The 17873-nt window shown below is 47.8% G+C and overlaps 2 protein-coding genes across 3 annotated transcripts in view; both read right to left on the bottom strand.

Annotated features, from left to right (window-relative positions):
• LOC308066354 (sodium- and chloride-dependent GABA transporter 1-like) overlaps positions 1–637 on the bottom strand; it is a 50872-nt gene extending 50235 nt beyond the window's left edge. For both annotated transcript variants that reach the window (XM_080393522.1, XM_080393524.1), the window contains exon 1: positions 9–637. The gene's annotated coding sequence lies outside the window, so the exon portion shown is untranslated. The remainder of the gene's footprint in view (positions 1–8) is intronic.
• A 2151-nt stretch (positions 638–2788) lies between these two features.
• LOC308066362 (sodium- and chloride-dependent betaine transporter-like) overlaps positions 2789–17873 on the bottom strand; it is a 49441-nt gene continuing 34356 nt past the window's right edge. Inside the window, exons 12-14 of the mRNA XM_080393547.1 lie at positions 17397–17497; positions 16139–16309; positions 2789–14938 (exon numbers count right to left, since the gene is read on the bottom strand). Of these exons, the coding sequence (XP_080249673.1) occupies positions 14795–14938; positions 16139–16309; positions 17397–17497 (416 nt within the window). The 3' untranslated portion in view covers positions 2789–14794. The remainder of the gene's footprint in view (positions 14939–16138; positions 16310–17396; positions 17498–17873) is intronic.

Here is a 17873-nt window from a genome sequence, read left to right as displayed (position 1 = left end):
GCACCTACCTCAGGGTGCTGGCCAGTTGAAGGTCCTTGGGGTGCGCAGAGCCGCTCACGGAGACACCAGCCCAGAGAGGCACATACTGGCCTGCTTTCCCACACAGAGGGTAGCTATGAGCCCCTCCTGCCTTGGGGCCCCTCTACCCCTGCCTCACCCCACGCAGCTCCTCATCGCCTGTATCGATGAGCCCTTAATGAGCTTTGAGCTCACGTCCAGTCAAATCAACACCCTGCATGTCGCGGGTGTGGTGCGGGGGGGATACCCAGAGCCACTGGAAAAACACACGTTGCTGGGAGAGAGGAGTCTCCAAGGGCATATGGGCAGGAGGGAGGGCAGGAGCGCCGGCAAAGGGCCTGATGCTGAAAAATGGGGAAGGCAGCAGGTGAGTGAGTTGCATGGCATTGGTTGCATGCATGTTGCTGCAGCAGTTCCTGCAAGGATGGCTGCAGCAGCACTGAAGAGGCCATGTTAAAGGTGCTGTGCATACCCCTTGCCCTTCGTGTTTGCAGTCAGACAGTGGTCTCCATCTTCTCCGCGAGCAGGGTTGGCCGCAATCATGCAGAGGATGCAGAAGTCCAGCACACCATGCACAGCAGGGAGGCTGGGTCTCTGTGAGCCTCTTCTGTTTTCACACAGCCCTTGCACAGGGCCAGGCTTGTAAAAGCGCAGTGCTGCAAAGGGGCAACAGGGCAGGCAGGGCTCAGAAGGAATAGTCCCAAAGGACACTACAGCGTCACCAGTCAGGTGCACTACTGGCTGTGGGTCAGGCTTTTGGGGTGAAGGGGGAAGGCAGAGGAAGAGGGATACTCCTCATTTGAAGTGTCTGGTACCAGCCACCAGCCAAGGGAAGGAGCCACACACGAACAACCAGTTGCTTAGTGTGTAAATCCTGTCTTTGGTTCTAAAAGGGGTTGCATGGAGCCTTTATTTCCCTTTTCTTTTTCTTTCTGGGGCCCAAGACAATTTGCATCCACCAGGAGCACAAAGAATTCTCTTTCAAAGGCAGCATGCAGGAGCTGCTGGCTCTGCAAGCATCACCTCATTAGCAGCAGCATTTTCAGAGGTGCAGGGGAAAGAGCCCAAGTGAATTAAAGTATAATTCTCCCCAGATATCACTGGCAAAAATAACACCTTCTCACTTACCAGCTCCTCTCTTTGTGTGAAAACAGAGAAACAGAGCTAGGTATGCTTAAATTAGTGACAAAAGTACACTTAGTGGCTTTCAGCGCTTGCAGAGACAATGCAGCCAGTGACCTGGATTTCCCTGTATGCTCCAGCCCGTACACAAGGGCTTGCTTCACCACAGCCATGACCCCACACCATCTCCCTGGGTGCTCAGGTGGGCTGAGGATACACCAGCAATCCCACACAATTAGTTTTGTTAATTTCTCATTAGCAAAACTCTCCTTTAAAGGTCCCTCATGCCTCCTTTCCTCAGAGACAGCAATCACACCCATATCCCATCACAGCTAAACCTAACGCAGTTCATCTGCTGAAGCCCTTACCCCGTACAGATGGGAGGGAAAATGTGCTGCCTCACATCTTTGCTGAGATTGGTGCTTGTGGTCCCATCTACATCTGCACTAATATCCTACCAATGGATTATATTTAAAAATCATGTTTCAGGATAAGGCCCTAGAAGAGCATGGGGGAGGCAGTAAGACCCCCCACCAGGTTATCTCAGCCATTAAAAGAGAAAGATGGTGTTGCCAGGAGGGCTGTCCAGGCTGGTGAGAGGGACAGTGGAGAAAGAAAATTATTTTTTCTGGGTAAACCCACGAGGGTGTGAGAGCTGAGTGGGAGGATTGCACACAGGCTGGAAGCATCCTGATGAAAAGGCATCTTCCCTGAGCTGAAGCAAATTCTGCGAGCAGGAATGCTTTCTGGGAGTGAGCTGTAGGTCTGATAGAGCACCCCGATCCCTCTCCTCTGCCAGGGAGCCTGTGTTCCCCATGCCACTCTGTGAGCTTGAGTACCTCTCAATTAGCAGCTAACAAAGTTAAAAGAGAGGTAAACTACATCTGTCTCAGAAATCTTTTCTTTAGACTTTTGTCTGGGATAAAAAATATTGTGCTGCCTTTGCTGCCTAGAAAACCTATTCTGCATTTATGCAGCTGAGCACAGCCTGCACTGCCCAGACCTGCAAAGGCAGGGAGGGGTGAAGTGCAGAACAGGGAATTCATTATCACCTGTTGTGCCATGGTGCTCTGCTGGAACTGCTGCCAGCTGAGTCCCCAGGAGCGAGGTCATGTCCCTGTCTGGTAAGCCAAGGCTCACAGTGTTGCAGAGAGCTTCCTCACAGCTCTTGGTGAAAGCAGGACCGGAGAGGTGCGCTCCCCCTGTCTCCTGGGGCATGCATGGGCACAGCCCTGGATGTGCCAAACCATGTAAGAAGCTCAGCTCTCCCTCGTCTTTGCTTTGCAGCCACTGCGGAGTCCAAGCTGGGAAACAGGCTTTTTTAAAATGCAATGCCGTATTACCAGGTCAGATTTGCTTCAGCCAGACAAACCAAATTAGAGTAGGTACATGTAGATGGTAGGGTAGTTTCAGCGGGGAGCCAGCAGCAAAGCCCCTGGCCTCCTTTTGTCAGAGGGAATGAAACTTCAGCCACCGAGATATCGTAACTCACCCTTTCCTGAGCACGCCATGCCTAGCATTAACCTGTCCATCACTGTTCCCTCTTGGTCTTCAGTCTCTCCTCAAGGCCCATTGCTCATATGACACCTCCTAAAATAAAAAGACAGAGAGAGATGGTAGCAGTTTGCTTGCAGGGCAGGTGCAGACCGTTACATGCATTTTCACAGCTCCCCACACAGTCCTGGCTGAGGAACACCAGAGAACTGCAGCGAGTCAACTGGAAACACCAGTTGCCATAGGCAAAGACATTCACTCCTGTCGCTTGAAAAATGGCAACCCAGTCTCCCTACCTCATGCACTGCTGCTCTGGAAAGAAAACAAGGCAGAAAGCAGCCATTTCCACTGAATGGATAAAAACTGCATTTGAAAACAACAAAGGTTTTCTGTATAATATTTGTTGTGCAAGTTAGAAGCAGAAGCAGGCAATGAGTATTGAAGGCACTGGGAAGCAAGTATGTCTCACAGCATCAGTCTGAGCAACCCCTTTCTTTCCCAGAAGAAAGGAAAGTGGGACCAAGAAAAGAAGAGAGTACATGGATATTTCATAACTGGCTAGAACTAGACACGGACGGGTAAGCTCAAATGAGTTTGGGAACATACTTTAGGAGAGAAAGAGAATTTGTTTGGAAGGGTGGGATTTGGAGCTGTTCTGTTGGTTGTTGTCCATAAACATTCATGAGACTGAATTTTGATTCACCAGCGTGTTCCCAGAAAATGGGAGTTTGGCAGATACTCAGACAAATACTCGCTGGCTTGAGTATTTGCATTTGAAGCATTTGGGCTGCCATCTCCAAAGCTTTCGGTGGCTTGGGAGGTATCCAGCAAATGAGCCCAACCCCACCATATAATCTGGGTGAGTAAACACAAGTGCAAAGAGTGTTTTGTGAATAACAGCTATTGGATGTGATGACAGCAGTAAAAGCAGCCAAATAATCAGGCTAGCCATCTCATGGTTTAAAATTCATTTGCAAAAATCATTAGCACAATCATTGTAAAATAAGCAGAAGCAGAATCACTCGAGGATAATTTGCAAAGAGGAATAGGGCTGCACTCACTGAAAAGAGCTGCTACTAGCTGTGAGACTGCCTGCCTTTGACTAAGCCCATCAAGTCCACCACCTCGAAAGGGAAGCACAGCTGGCCAGCACAGCAGGTCCGGCAGGCGCTGCTTTTTTGAGCCCAGTTCTGAGGCATGGCCTTCACCTCCACAACCTCAGGGCCAGCCTGCAGCTGGGGCAAGGTTGGCTTGCCTCCTTCCTCCCTGAGCAGGCTCAGAGCTCAGGTCTGGTTTGACTTCTGCCACCCAAGCCATCCTCCCCCAAACAGTGGTCAGTAGGGTATATTCATGGAAAATGCATAAGACCAGGGTAGGTAAGGCAGGACAATTCCTGTGCTCAGTCCTCCCAGCTTCCACCCACAGGTGCTATAGAGGACTCCCAACCCAGGGGGCCTGTTGAAAACTCCCATGGTGGAGTCTAGGGTTGCTTTGCAGGCAGTGGATGGGCTGTCAGTACTCGGTGCATACTCACCTCCCAGCCTTGCTGGCCTCATCTCCCCAGGAAAGCTGCCAGAACCCAGGCTCCTCCTGATCTTGGGCACCTTGTGCAATCATCCCCAATCAAGGTGGGACAAGCCAGTCCTAGGGCATAGGGAGAGGTCTCGCCCCACACGTTTAGAGTTCTCCACAGGCTGCCAGCCATGCTCCCAGGGCACACAGCTTCTCTGAAATACCCTTCCCTGGGAACCTGTCCAATACTTTCCACAGCTAGCACTTTTATTTACAGTTGCCTTCACCCATAGGTCTTAAATCTACATCTATCCCACTTGCCCCTGCAACTGCTAGGAGCCTTTGGGAGCAATTTCATCTGGAGATCACTTGTTTCAAAGTCTGGGCATTTTTAAATCACTTCCACGGCCAGCAGCACAAACAAAGCACAACATGGTGGAGGAACAAAAAATGTTAAAGAAATACAGTAAGAACAAAACTGAAAAATAAGTACGAGAAAAGAAAAGGAATTTCCACCCTGGAGGAGGTTAAAGGTGACCTGTAAAAGAAAAATAGATTGGGTTGGAGCACTTCTGTTCAGGGCTCGCCTATTCATTTTATTCCCCTGTAATACTCTGGAGACAGGGAAAGCTAGTGAGATAATGTCACTGGAGATATGGGCAATAAGACTTCATCAGCTGTGAAACAGCCAAGTTATGTTAAGCTCAGTGTTTTCTCTGTTGTTTGTCCTATGCACTTCACCTTAACCCATCTGGCTGAAAAAAAACTGTGAGAAAAACTTCCTCTGCTAAAGACTTATCAGCACCAAGTTTTGGTCAGCAAGTGAGACCTGAAGGATCAAGAGTCCTCCAGCACAAAATGAAGAAGATCAATCTGACAAGTCCTAAGACATGTTGTGCGACGAGGGGCATATTAGGTAGAAGAGAAAGAAAAGGCCACTAAAATATAATCCGTGCATTCAGAGAGGTCAAAATAGCATTTTCCTTACTCTGTCTTTTCAATGAAAGCCTTCACCTCCCGTTTGTTTGGGTAGAGTACTTCTAGGGGTGTGACCAGTTTTTCTCTTTGATTGAAATAAATAGGGCTGTGTATGTGGAAGTTTCTGAGGGGAGAGAAATGCACTGCTTCACATAGGGTATCATGCCTGTAGCTTTTGTTAACAGCTAAAGCACAGTGAAGGCTCAGGCCTCTGCACCGTCACAACATCTCCTTATCTCCTTCCCTGGCTGCAGCAAAGCTGGCCGCAGTGCTTGCGGGTGCCTGGTACTCATGGGTGGCCCAGCCCATTTGCCTGGTTGTGCTGATAGCTATAGCACCGCACTACGACGCGGGTTCAGTTTCCTGCTGGGCAAAGCCAGACCTGAGTTGCCCTCCCAAAGCGCAAGGTTTAATTACCAGCGCCTGCCTTCCAGGAGCTGCCAGAAGGCTCTTGAGCTGATTGCTGGGCCCTTGGCATTCTCCAGAGATGCTCCAAAGGCCAGAGCTCCTGGGGTGCAAGCATGCCTGGGGTCCAGGTGACACACAGACGCTGGTGTTCCCAGGGGTCCCAGAGGTCCCAGGAGGCCATGTTCCACTGATGTCCATGGTGGGATTTGGGAGCAGACCCTAAGCATGTCAGAGTTTCCTCTTGTCCCCATCTTCCCAGATATCTTCCCTGCCACAGGGATATCTGAGTGAAACTGGGTGTCCACTATCCCTATGCTGTACATCTCCTGGCCAGCACACCAACAAGGGGCATAAGGCCCTGGGAACCAGAAGCAAGAGGGATCACGGACACCAGCCACAGGATTTCTGCAGGGAGAAGGGCTTCTTGCAGGACTTCGTTAACAGCAGGGTTACGGTGCAAGGAGCTCTCGCAGGTCTCGTCTACACTTAAGCAATCAGCATTGTCCATTTAAATCAAAAGCAGTTAGGCTAAATTAAACCAGAGCAGCCTACTTTGCAAGCATGATTATTCCAGTTCAAAGACCATTTGAGTGACAGGTGGACACAGTCACATCAATAAAAGTGTGCCTGTGTCTGCAGATTCTTTTGATAAATGTAGATAAAAAACCTGTGCATCTTTCTGTCAGTGAAACTGCTCCCACAAGGGACTGTGATGATTTAGCTCTATTGCTTCTAATCCATCCAAAGCAGTGTGAAAAGTAACACTGTGTTCAACTTAGCTCAAACTTGATTCTGATGGACTTAATATAAGTTAAAATTAGTGTGAATGGAACATAAATAGAAGTGTCCTCAAATACTTTGGCAGATTTGACTGAAAACACATACTGTGTTAAACCAACCTAACTTTAAAGTAAACGTGCCCTTAGGTCATCTAGTTACATCATTGGTACAGCTCTGCCAGGAGAGCATATGATTTTTTCCGTCTTTATTAAGAGGCTTATGCTGATAAAAGCTCTGAGGTATATGCTTTAAATCAGCGTAAGTACAGTTATACTGATAGAGCTTATGCCTCTTCCCAGTACAACTGTATGGCAGTGCTCTTCTACAAGAAGAAGCCTTATTGTGTGGCTGTGTTTGACCTCAAAAGCACAGGGGTGTGGGGAAAAATGTGATAGGTGTGGAGGAAAGAAGAGGACAGATTTGGGTATGCGATGCAAGCCAGGGCAAGTTAACAACAGAGGCAGTGTAACCGCTGCCCACCACAGGTGCTCCATCATGGTAAGTACTCAGGCCTTGGGGACAAGAGGAGGAGGAAGAGCAAAGCCCTGGCTCCTCTATGAAGTGCCATGCAGGTGCAATCTCATTTATCACCACATAAGAAGGGACAGTGCCTGCACTGTGAGGGAAAATGTCTCCAGCCTGCAGCCTTGCTGCTGCTTGCCCATGTGATGCGCACAACCAAAACAAGCCCTTGTTTGCAGCAATCGTGTTTCACCCCCCGGGAGATTTGCTTCTATCGATAGAATCGGATGGTGGGAAATTGCTTTGCTGTCGTTCGATGTGCTGTATGTCAGCCCGTCCGAGGGACTTTGGCCAAAACAGACAGAAGGTGCTGCTGGTACCTCTGCCCACGGTCAGTAAAACACCCTTCCCTTCCTTCCAGAGAGGGAAGAAATTTTGGAAAGTTTTACCAAGATTACAAATTACATTTACTTACAGTCAAGGTCCAGAGGCTCACAAACTCAACACGCCGGCAGCAACGTGTTTACTCACCAGTCTCTGTCACAGCATGGACATTAGTGGTGTAATTAAGAAACAAAAACTACCAAAGCATAATTCTCCCTTAGATGCCCTGACACCCCCGTGGAGATGGGCAACATCTGAGATCAGTATCTCTAACTTTCTGAAAGGGACCGGCCCCCTTTTGCCTTCCTCCTCATCCAAAGCCTTGAGGGTGCCTCAGGACTGAACAGCAAAGGTTTTGCTGCTGCCACCCCTGACTGCAGGCTGCGACAGCTGCTTGGAGAGAACCCCCCCAGAGGTAACTGCAAAGGTCAGCAGCCCCTGCCCTAGCACAGCCCAGCTCCACCTGCCTGGAGACCAGGGAAGCAGGGAAGTGGGACTGAGCTCAACCACCCCTAAATGCAGGGGAAATGCCACCTCTGTCTTGAACTGCAAGAGGCTGGGATAAGGGTCATGCTGAAAATTACATTATGTAAAATTTGAGGCATCAAAGAACTTTTAAAAGCTGGATTTTTTTTACTTCTGGCTATGGCAGGTAACTCAGAAAAAAAAAAAAAGAAAGAAAGAAAGAAAGGAAAGAAAGGAAAGAAAGGAAAGAAAGGAAAGAAAGGAATGAAGAAAGGAAGAAAGGAAGGAAGAAAGGAAGAAAGAAAGAAAGAAAAGAAAGAGAGAAAGAAAGAAAGGAAAGAAAGGAAAGAAAGAAAGGAACGAAGAAAGGAAGAAAGAAAGGAAGAAAGAAAAGAAAGGAAAGAAAGGAAGAAAGGAAGAAAGGGAAGAAAGAAAGGAAGAAAGGAAGAAAGGAAGAAAGGAAAGAAAGGAAAGGAAGGAAAGGAAGAAAGAAAGGAAGAAAGGAAGAAAGGAAGAAAGGAAGAAAGGAAGGAAGAAAGGAAAGAAAGGAAAGGAAGAAAGAAAGGAAGAAAGGTAGAAAGGAAGAAAGAAAGAAAGGAAGAAAGGAAAGAAAGGAAAGAAAGGAAGAAAGAAAGGAAGAAAGGAAGAAAGGAAGAAAGAAAGGAAGAAAGAAAGAAAGAAAAAGGAAATTAATTCCTGGCATTTTCCCAACTAGTCACTGTAAAATCAATATGTTCTTAAAGTGTTCAAATATCCTTATCCACAGACTCTGAAAAACCCCAGCCATGCCTGACTGCACTGCTCACCACATGCAGACACACACTTCCATGCTTGGGCTCCTGGACAAGGAGGTTCATGGGACAGGACAACTGGAGGCTGCCCCTGGGCTCCGGTTTTACTTAGCCCGGTAGCTTAGGCTTCAGCTAAGCAGCAGGTGTAAAGCTGAGCCCTACAAAAGCAGCTGGGAAGGGGAGAGCCCCGTGTTGGTGACAGGACAGACACCCATGGGACAGGGCTGCATGGGGCAGTCCTGTCTCCCTGTTACATGACTGACGTACACATCACACCGGTGCCAATGGGAGCCACAGTCCCCCAGCCTGGCCTACCTCATCCAAAAGTGTAACACAGAAAACTAACAGTGCCCAGACATGTTTTCCCCAAAGGTATGAGATTAAGCCTCAGCACTGTTCCAGTTCCCATTGCCAGGCTGCCGCCTGCCACCCTGAAAAGGCTGACCCAGGGTTTCTCATTTACACCGCTGTGTCTTGCCACTGGTAGGACTTCTCTTCAGTAGCTCTTGGGCCCACCTGTGTGCTACCTGCAGCATCCCAGCACAAAGCCCTCTGCTCCTGGAGAGCCTCGTCAAGAAACACTGGGCTCCAGCTCTTAGATCATCCCCGCTTCAAAGGCTGTGCATGGGGAGGGAGGCTCACGTTGTATGATGCAGCGATGGCCCCTCTCCACAGTACAGGAAAGCAACAGGTTGCTTTTTTGTTTGGAGGTGGGTCTATTTCTCCATGAAAGAAAGATGATTGTTTCATCTCCTGTTGAAGTACAAGGTTGAGAATAGCACTAGACTGCCTGTAATCACTCATCCTTCTCCAGAGACCACTATCTACATCATAACACAACAAAAGGCTCAAACTCAATAAAGCATAGTTTGGAAAAGTCTAGTGGCCACTGGCAAATAACAAATGAGTGTGTGCATGGCTTTGGTCCAGAGCAGCCATCCTAGACAGCTAGTGGGGTAAAGCTCCATGTCCAGGCTGTAACCCAGGCTGGGCAGGAAACTATTCCACAGCCTGTGAAAACAAACAAACAAACAAACCAAAACAAAACAAAACAAAAAAAAAAAAAGAGAGAGAGAGAAAAATCAAGAGACCATTTCACGGCATGGTCTTGGCATGTCACCAAAAGCAAGACTGGATAGAGTTGCCCATGACTGGCTTTTCACTGCCATTGGAAGCACTTATAATCATAGAATCATTTAGATTGGAAAAGACCTTTGAGATCAAGTCCAACCATTAACTCAGGACTGCCAAGTCCACCACTAAACCATGTCACCATTTCTCCCTGGGAATCCCTTTCCTTTCCACATAACTTTCCAAGCACAGGCTTGACAAAGCAGAACAGACAGCTCCAAAAATACATGTCCTCCTTTGCAGATTCAGTCATGGGTCAGGGATTCAATACAGAGCCAGGATTTTGCTCCAAGAACAGTCAAGGGGCCAGGCTTTATTCTGAGTTTAAAAACAAAACAAACTCCCTACCACCCCTGCAAATGCTGTTAGACATGTTTCTTCTTTTCCCTTGGTCTCAGCAAGATATTCAGGAATAAAATCTTTGACTTTAATGCCCCAGCTCTTCCCTGCAGCCCTGTGGAGGGAACTGGATAGCAGCATATACACATCTCCTCAGTCTCTCAGGTCTTAAATTTTAATCCTTACTCTTTGAAAGCTTACTTTATCTTCTCCTTTGATGAACATTACTCCCTCTTACTCTGTTCAAACCAGACTTAGCTTATTAGTAAGAGGTGACTGTATGTAAGTGTGCATAACCTAATAAAGCAAAGAACAGCAAGACAACCTGATGCTCTTTATACCCTCATGACTGCAGATTTTCCTGGCCCTTGCACGCTGTACTCCCAAGTCACTTGGCTACTGTCTCTTATTTCTACCTGGGCAAGGCTCACCTCCCTTCAAGCCCAGGAAAGCGCCTCGCCAAACCTTCTTGCCACACACCAGGGAAGCAACAGCCCAGGAAAGGCCCCAGATGTAAGCACAAACCACACAGCCTCTGCAGACACCCATAACTCACACAAGGCACACATGACTTAAGATCTGAGAAACCAGCCTTCCCTGCTCTTCTTCCACAAATGAAAATGTCCTGTTTCCTCCAGCTCAGTCCCTACTGCCCTGTGTCCTCCCTCTCCTGGCATGCACAGGATCAAGGGAAAATCAAGAGCTTTGGTCGGGACAGAGCTGTGGCTTCAAGTGTAGCTAACCCCTGCACTAGGGCTGTCACGGGCATAGCTTGTCTCCACCCAAAAAGCTAAGATGAGGGCTGGAGGGAGGGCACAGTTGCACCTCCAGATAATTGGGATCTACAGAAGTTCACTGTCCTTTGCCTGAGAGCTACCATGGTCACCTGGGGCAGGAGAAGGTTTGAGAACCAAGCTCCAGCCAAGATGAAATGCCACTGAAATTCTCCTCCCCCCAATTCTCCTCCCCCCAAGAAATTATGTTGGGTGTTGAAGCCATGAAAACTGAAGATATCCTGATGATGAGAAGAAATACATATTACTTTATGCTGGACAGAGGTAGAAGTGGAAGAACTGCTGTGAGAGTCCTTCAGAGCTTGGGTGCACCCTCCGGAGCCAGGATGGGAAGGGCTTCCCGGCCAGTTCCCCAGGGTCGTGCAAGGGACACCACAGTGTCTCCCCACCTGACCAAGTGCAGGGGGCAGCAGTCCAGCCAGACCAGGAATCACCTTCATTCAGATGAGAATCTAAGGGAAGAGGCTCAAGAACAACACATGTAAAAGAAACTTGCCGGAAAGGCATGGGAAGGGGCTCTCTTGATGCACACAGGGATGGACATATCCATTCTGGCTGAGAGGGTGGATGAGTGATGGGGGGAGCATGTCAAACAAATAACCCTTAACAACTTCCTTGGGTTTTTTGCCATTTGTTTTATCTTTCTTTCATTAAATATTGTCCAGTACAAGTTTTCAGCTATCATCTCCTTTTTTTTCCATTTGCCACTGTCAAAGTAAGAAGGGAGGGAAGGCTGAAGGGAAGGGAATGGGGAAAATGAGAAGAAACAAAAGAGAATGAAGAGAGGAGGAGGAAAATACAAGACCTTTTGGCTTGATTTTTCTTTGCTAACAAACTATTTTCCTGACTTTCCTTTCTGGAGAGAGGGGTGCAAACGGCCTTTTTAATGAAAAAAACCCTGAAAAATCAAAAGTGGTAATTGGGAGCCTGGCAGATGTCTGCCTTTTCTTCTATATACAATGTTTTTCCTCCACCCAGGAGGAGAAGCACAGTATGGCCACCTTACAACTTTCCTTGGACTTCAGCTTCAAAAACATTGTGTCTTGGCATGTTATCAACAATTACAGAGGCAAAAAAACCTTCTCCTCTCCGTACCACTCCTTTGATAGTGTACTTACACCCTGGTGGTGCGCAGGAAGGGAGCAGTTTCCCATCAGACTCGGAGATGTCCAGAAATGCCCACTTCCAGGGGCTGATGGAGACCTGTCAGATCCGTTGTATGCACACGGCAATGACTGAGAGGTTTGTATAAGTTCAGCAAATCATTGCTTTGTCCCTGACTATGCCTGCACACCGAGGGTCTCATAGCAAAAGCCAGCCATTGGTGGCATTTTCTGCTATTCCCCCAGTTGGGTGCACTTGGGTCACTGAGCTTTCCCTTAAACTTCCTGAGACTCTGTCAATCCCATCCAATGCATCTAGATTAATTTCCCAATCCGGGGAATTTTGTAACTGCTTTCAATGGAGACAGCAATACCTCCTCTGACTTCATTAAAATATGCTGCTTCCTGGCAAAGGTGAGATGCTACTATCAGATCATACACAAGCAACAGAGGAACCAGTTCATGCAATATTTATTTTTGATAACACAGCTCCATGTCTGTGCTCCAAACTGAAGAGTGATTTATTTCTCTCTAGGATTTTTGCAGTGTTATCCAACTACCTCAGAAAAAGGAGTGAACACATCTCCAGAACTTCTCTGGTAGTAGGAGACTACCTCACATCTTTGAAGGCATGGTAGCAGGAGCAAAGGGGTCAAATGTCTTACCAAGGGTCCTACAAAAAACCTGTGCTAATGCCTAAGACTGAATGTGAATGGCAAGTTCTGGTCCTTTAACATTCCTTTCTGTTTCTTGAAGAAGAAAAGGCAGGTTTCCTTCTCAAAACTCACACCACCATTTTGACCACAGGTAAGTGCAGCCCACGCCTGAAATCAAACCTCTCGTGCACAGCCCTGCCGCAGCTTCAAGCACGGGGAGGCAGCCACAGAGCACCCAGCAGACAGCCAGCACTCCTGGGGCTGGTGATTCCTCCAGCTGATCTGGATCTGCCACCCTGGCACTGCTGCTCCTTGGTGGCAACCACTGGCTTTTGCTCCAGCTGCATGCAAAGACCTGCTGCAGGTAGCTGCTCCCACCACCAAATCGTGAGTGACACAGCTGGGAGGGAGAGGAGAAAACACCAGAATACTTACCATGAGACCTGACTGCAAGCCTCCGGATGTTAAGCTCTTCCCACAACTATTGTAGTAGCGTGACATTCCGTTCTTTAAAAAATAAAAATAAAATAAATGGGACCTTATGTGGTGCTGCAGTCCTTTGCAGGAAACAAGAATGAGCTTTGTCAGCTCTCTCTGCCTTTTACAGTAAACCATCTGCAGTCAAACGGTAGTGTCCCGGAGATGTACAAATTTTGATATTTGAATTTCAGTGTTCATTTCACCAACAGTTTTTAGTTTTTAAAGGAAAGGGAATTAAGTGGGGGAAAGATTTTCCTATGCTAATTCACCAGTTAAACTCACAGGAAGCTGCAAAAGATAAGGTTCCCATAGTAATTGGAACAGGTACTGCATTGCACAGATGAGGCCTAATTTTCCCACTTACTTTCAGCGCTGGTGGTTTATCTCCACATAGCACAGGGAAAAGCAATTACTTGGAATGAGGAACAAAGGAAAGGAGCCTGTGGCATCTCTGATTCTGTTTAATGGCTATTTGGCATGGTTTGATGCACCACTATTGAAACACAGCCATGCACCAACATGTACCCTTGACCATGGCAAAGCTCCTGTGGGGGATCCAGCCACTGGCTTTTCCTGTGTTTTTAACTGTGAAGTTCTGATGGGTATTCAAGCAGGTTTTGGCAGGGAATTTTACAGCTACAGCCTCCACAGGACAGAGCTGTCTGGCACAGCACCAAACACCGCATCCAAGTGCAATCCTTCTCAGCCATCGCGTCACGTTCATGACTACCCTGGCAACAAGAGACCTTTAATTTGCATTATCTGCTTCCGATTAACCCATCTTACCTATTAATTACTGCTTTATCTTGCCTGAGCTTATGAGAATCGGACCCAATTATGTCTTCCTTATCCCCTGAGCAGGCATCTGCAGCAAAGCAGAGGGAGCACAATCCTTTGCCCACCCTCACCCCAAAGCTACTTTGCAGCACAGAATCATGCCCAACAACTCCTTCATTAATTCATCTACAAAATGCCCCAGCAGTGCAGTTACATCTGTGGGTGTGCATTCCCCAGGGTCTCATTTTCCCCTGCTGTGCTGCAGCTCAATTTTTACCAACTGCTCTGGGACTTTTCCTGCACTCCATGAATTTTCTGAAAGAATTGTCAAATATTCAGCTGTTTCACTCTTGGATGCATTTTCACTGGGCTGTGTAGTTTTGACCAAGAGTGAGTCCCCTAGAAAATTATTTTTCACCCCCTTTCCAGCCTGAAACTGCCTTGAGATCCATCAATAACTATGATTGCATCAAGAATCCTGTCACTCACTTCCCTTTCAGTGACAACTGAGGCTATAACTACTAATGCTGCAGCCTCCTTTTATCATTGCCTATGATACGTTCCTGGCTCCCTCTCCCTCGTACGTAGGTGACCTAGCAATGCACTTTCTTTTGTCATCCTCTAGCTTCTTATGTACTTCCGAACCAACTTACTTATTCCCCATGCTAACACCTCATCATTTTGTGCCTTTGCATCCCTAACTTTGCTCCTGCACACCTTTATTTCTCTGCTCTCTCTCACCACTGTGGTTTCCTTTCCTCCTCCCAACAAGATGGCTGGGTTTTTTTCTTTTTTTTTTTTTTTTTTTTTTTTTTTTAGTATGTTGTTTTTCTCTTCCCCCCAGTGTCAGTACTGAAGGACACTTTTGACAAAAGTGTGTTGCTCTCTTCCCAGCTGCTGACAGGGAGACTTGTCCCCAGGATGTCAAAAGAAATGTTGTCCCCAGTGGGTGCAACCAGCTGGCTGAAAGGAGACAATGTCCCGGATGCTTCTGTCTCAGATGTGAAGGAGAGAAGGGAAGAGCCCAGGAAAGAAAAGAAACCACTTCAGGAAGGAGAGAGCGCATCAGTCCGGGGTGTGGAGGAGACATTCCCAGTGCCTCAGAAGTGGGTTTCTCTCTCTGTGATACTGAGCACCTCCTGGACTGGAGGGGACCATCCCTTGTGCTTCAGTTCGGACAGCCCCACCACGTGCTTCTTCAGCTGCGGCAGGTCCTCCGCTGGGGAAATCAGCTGTGTTAGCCGCTGCAGAGAGGAAGTGTCTGTTAATTAAGCTGGTAAACAAACTGGCACCCAATAGTGATCCACAACCATTGCTGGGGGCAAAGGCATCTGGAGAGCTAACTGTCCCAGCTCCTGCTCCCCTCCCACCGAACGGCTGTGAAAGGGAGAGGAAGGAGAGCAGGCTCACTTTAACTGCTCTCAGTGGCAATTATTCCACTCAAACCTGGGCCATGGACTGACAACCCGACAAACAGGGCTCCTCACAGACATGTTTCTGGGAGGAGAATGAATATTCCCTGGCTGTGTTGACAGTGCAGGGTCCTCTTCTCCACGACCCCGCAATGTGACTGTCACACCTACACCACAGCCACAGGGATGCTCCCATCCCCTGTTCACCTGCTCCCTGACCCTACCAGCCACAGGTGAGCCTACAGCCAGTGAAGATGGGGAAGGACCAGAAAACAAATTGCGCAGAAATGTATATGTACTGTACATCACTCAGGTCTTTCTTCATGGATCAGGTGGGGTGTCATCTCCATAACACCATCTTCCTAGACACCATTCTTCCTAGGTCAAGGACAAGGTGTCTGCACTGAAAGAGGACAGACCTGCGCATGGCACAGGGTAGGCCTTTACAACTCTGTGAGCATGTCCTCTTTAATAACCATGGATAATTTCTTCAGAGAAAATAACATCGTTCTGACACGGGACTTAAAGGGGAGCAGGAGCAAGGGACAAGAAGTGAGGCAAAACAGATCCTGGTTTTGTACCTGGTTTGCACTGGCACCAGTCAGTAACAGAAGAGCAGGCAAAGGTGGTGGCATGCCACCTTTACTTACATGGCCGGTGGGCCCACCTGAACCATAAACCAAATCAATCAGCCTGTGGCCTTGGGTAGCCCACACTGAGGGGGTCCTCTGCCATCCAGTGGAGCCAGCGTCACAGACAATCTGCATACGTCTATGTATTGCACAGGGCATGGTGGTTACAATGTCTCATGGAGACTCTGGACATTCAATGATCCCCTGGGAGCTGTGCTGAGACTCTCCAGACCCTCCAAATGGCCAATAAGAGCTGCAGGACATTCTGGGCAGGAGCCACCCTCACCCTCCCTTGCCTTCTCCGAGGAGAAATGTGCCATGTGCATCTTCCCTGTGGCCCTTCCCACAAGCTGCCTGGGGGAAGAAACAGCAATTCACCCGGTGACCACCATTCCAGTACCTGCTTCAGGGGTCCTTTGGTTTTCAGGAGGATGAAGATGGCGTAGAGAGGAATGCAGACCATGGAGGAAAGTGCCATCAGCCAGCCTACCACGTAGCCCCAGGGTGGGTACACATAGGAATTGTTGTATTTCAAAGGTGTGTACTTTATCAGGGAAAACAGGAAGACAGCCTGAGGAGCAGAAAACACGATACAGCTAGAGCAAAGGGAGCAGCCAAGCCAGGCAGCCTGGCCACCCTGTAAGCACCAGCTGGGTGGCAATGAGCATACTGTCTTGCATGAGATAGCATGGACCTTGTTAGCTGCAGTGAGGCAGAGCCTGGTGCCTGCTGGCTGTGGAAGAAGTTATCTTAGAGCCAGGGCCACACTTCTCCACAGCGTAAAGCCTTCAGGCTTCCTAAAAGTTCAACCTAAGTAAAGTTGGCAGCAGCTTTGAGGGTTCAGCAATGTTGAGACAGCAATTTCTTCATATCAGAGTCAGGAATTGTTGTTCTCCCTGGCAGAAGCCCTTCAGAACTACTACGCAGGCACAGAATTACCCCTCTTGGGATTCTCTAGCCACAGAGCTCTCAGATGATTTGGGTTGGATCAGGCTTGCTTTGAAAATTTCCCTAATAGTCAACTCCTGCTGGAGCCCGAGGACAAAGGACAGGAAATCTTTGGTAAGCTGTAGCTATAGATCCCATCTGTTTTCCCACTGAGGTCAAACAAAACAACCCTCAACATCAGATGCAGGAGCAGAATGTGCCTCAGAATTCATGTAAAAGTCAGTGGAGCAAGACTGGACATAAACTCAAAACAAGCAAGAACTTGCCTGACTTAGGGTGCATTTTCTTTAAACACAGTTGTCACAGAATTTTTAAAAGAGATTTAATAACATAGAAAGCAAATGGCTATGGAAAGGTATTTCTGAACCATGGGAGGTCACAGGAACACAGGCTGAAGCAAGTATTTCAGAACAGGATAATTCTCACTGGTCTTCTATTCAAAAGTAATTTGACCAAACCTCTCCAGAATTAAGGATACATTTCCCTTTGCCTTCAATTATAAACAAGTGGCTTTTCAGGCTCAATTAATTTTTCAGACAATAGATAAAGCTTTATAAAGGAAATAAATAGCCACCTCAACTATGGACAAGATTTTGCTATTCCATAGCAGTTTGAAAAATTTACAGCAGCACCTTGAAGACAAATCAACGTTTTCTACTGAGAACCCAGGGACCCAGAATAATATGCTGCATTGTCATAATTGCACTTACCAAGCAGAGACCCGGAGTGAACACCAGCCAGCATATCTTGATCAAGGGCCACGGACGGAAACCAATCATGTCCTCAATGTTGTCGTAGAAGCGGTTGGCACCTTGGCCACCAGCCAGCACAGAGACAAAGTCACAGGTCAGTTCGTTGTTGTTTCCTTCAACAACTATTCACACCAAATTCCCCAACTTTCTTCATTCTCAGTGTTTACTCCTTGCAAAAACACGGCTATCCTAATAATGTAGCGGCAGGTAACAGGCTTTTCTGGCATTGAAAAGGCCCATCTGTGGCTAAATACAGATGGAGCTTTTTAACTTCAGCCACAAGCTATCAGAAAGCTTGACCTAGAAGAAATGCCCTGTCCCTCAGACAGCAGCAGCTGTAAGTGAGGGCGTGCAGCCAGCCCATGTGCCACTAAGAGCTGGTAAGGACCAGCACAAGACACAGAGGGGCGGCTGTTTTATAGGTCAACAAGGGAA

This window comes from Falco punctatus, assembly GCF_963210335.1.
Source record: "Falco punctatus genome assembly, chromosome: 6".
Lineage (NCBI taxonomy): Eukaryota > Metazoa > Chordata > Aves > Falconiformes > Falconidae > Falco > Falco punctatus.
This window is presented reverse-complemented; position numbering and strand designations above follow the sequence as displayed.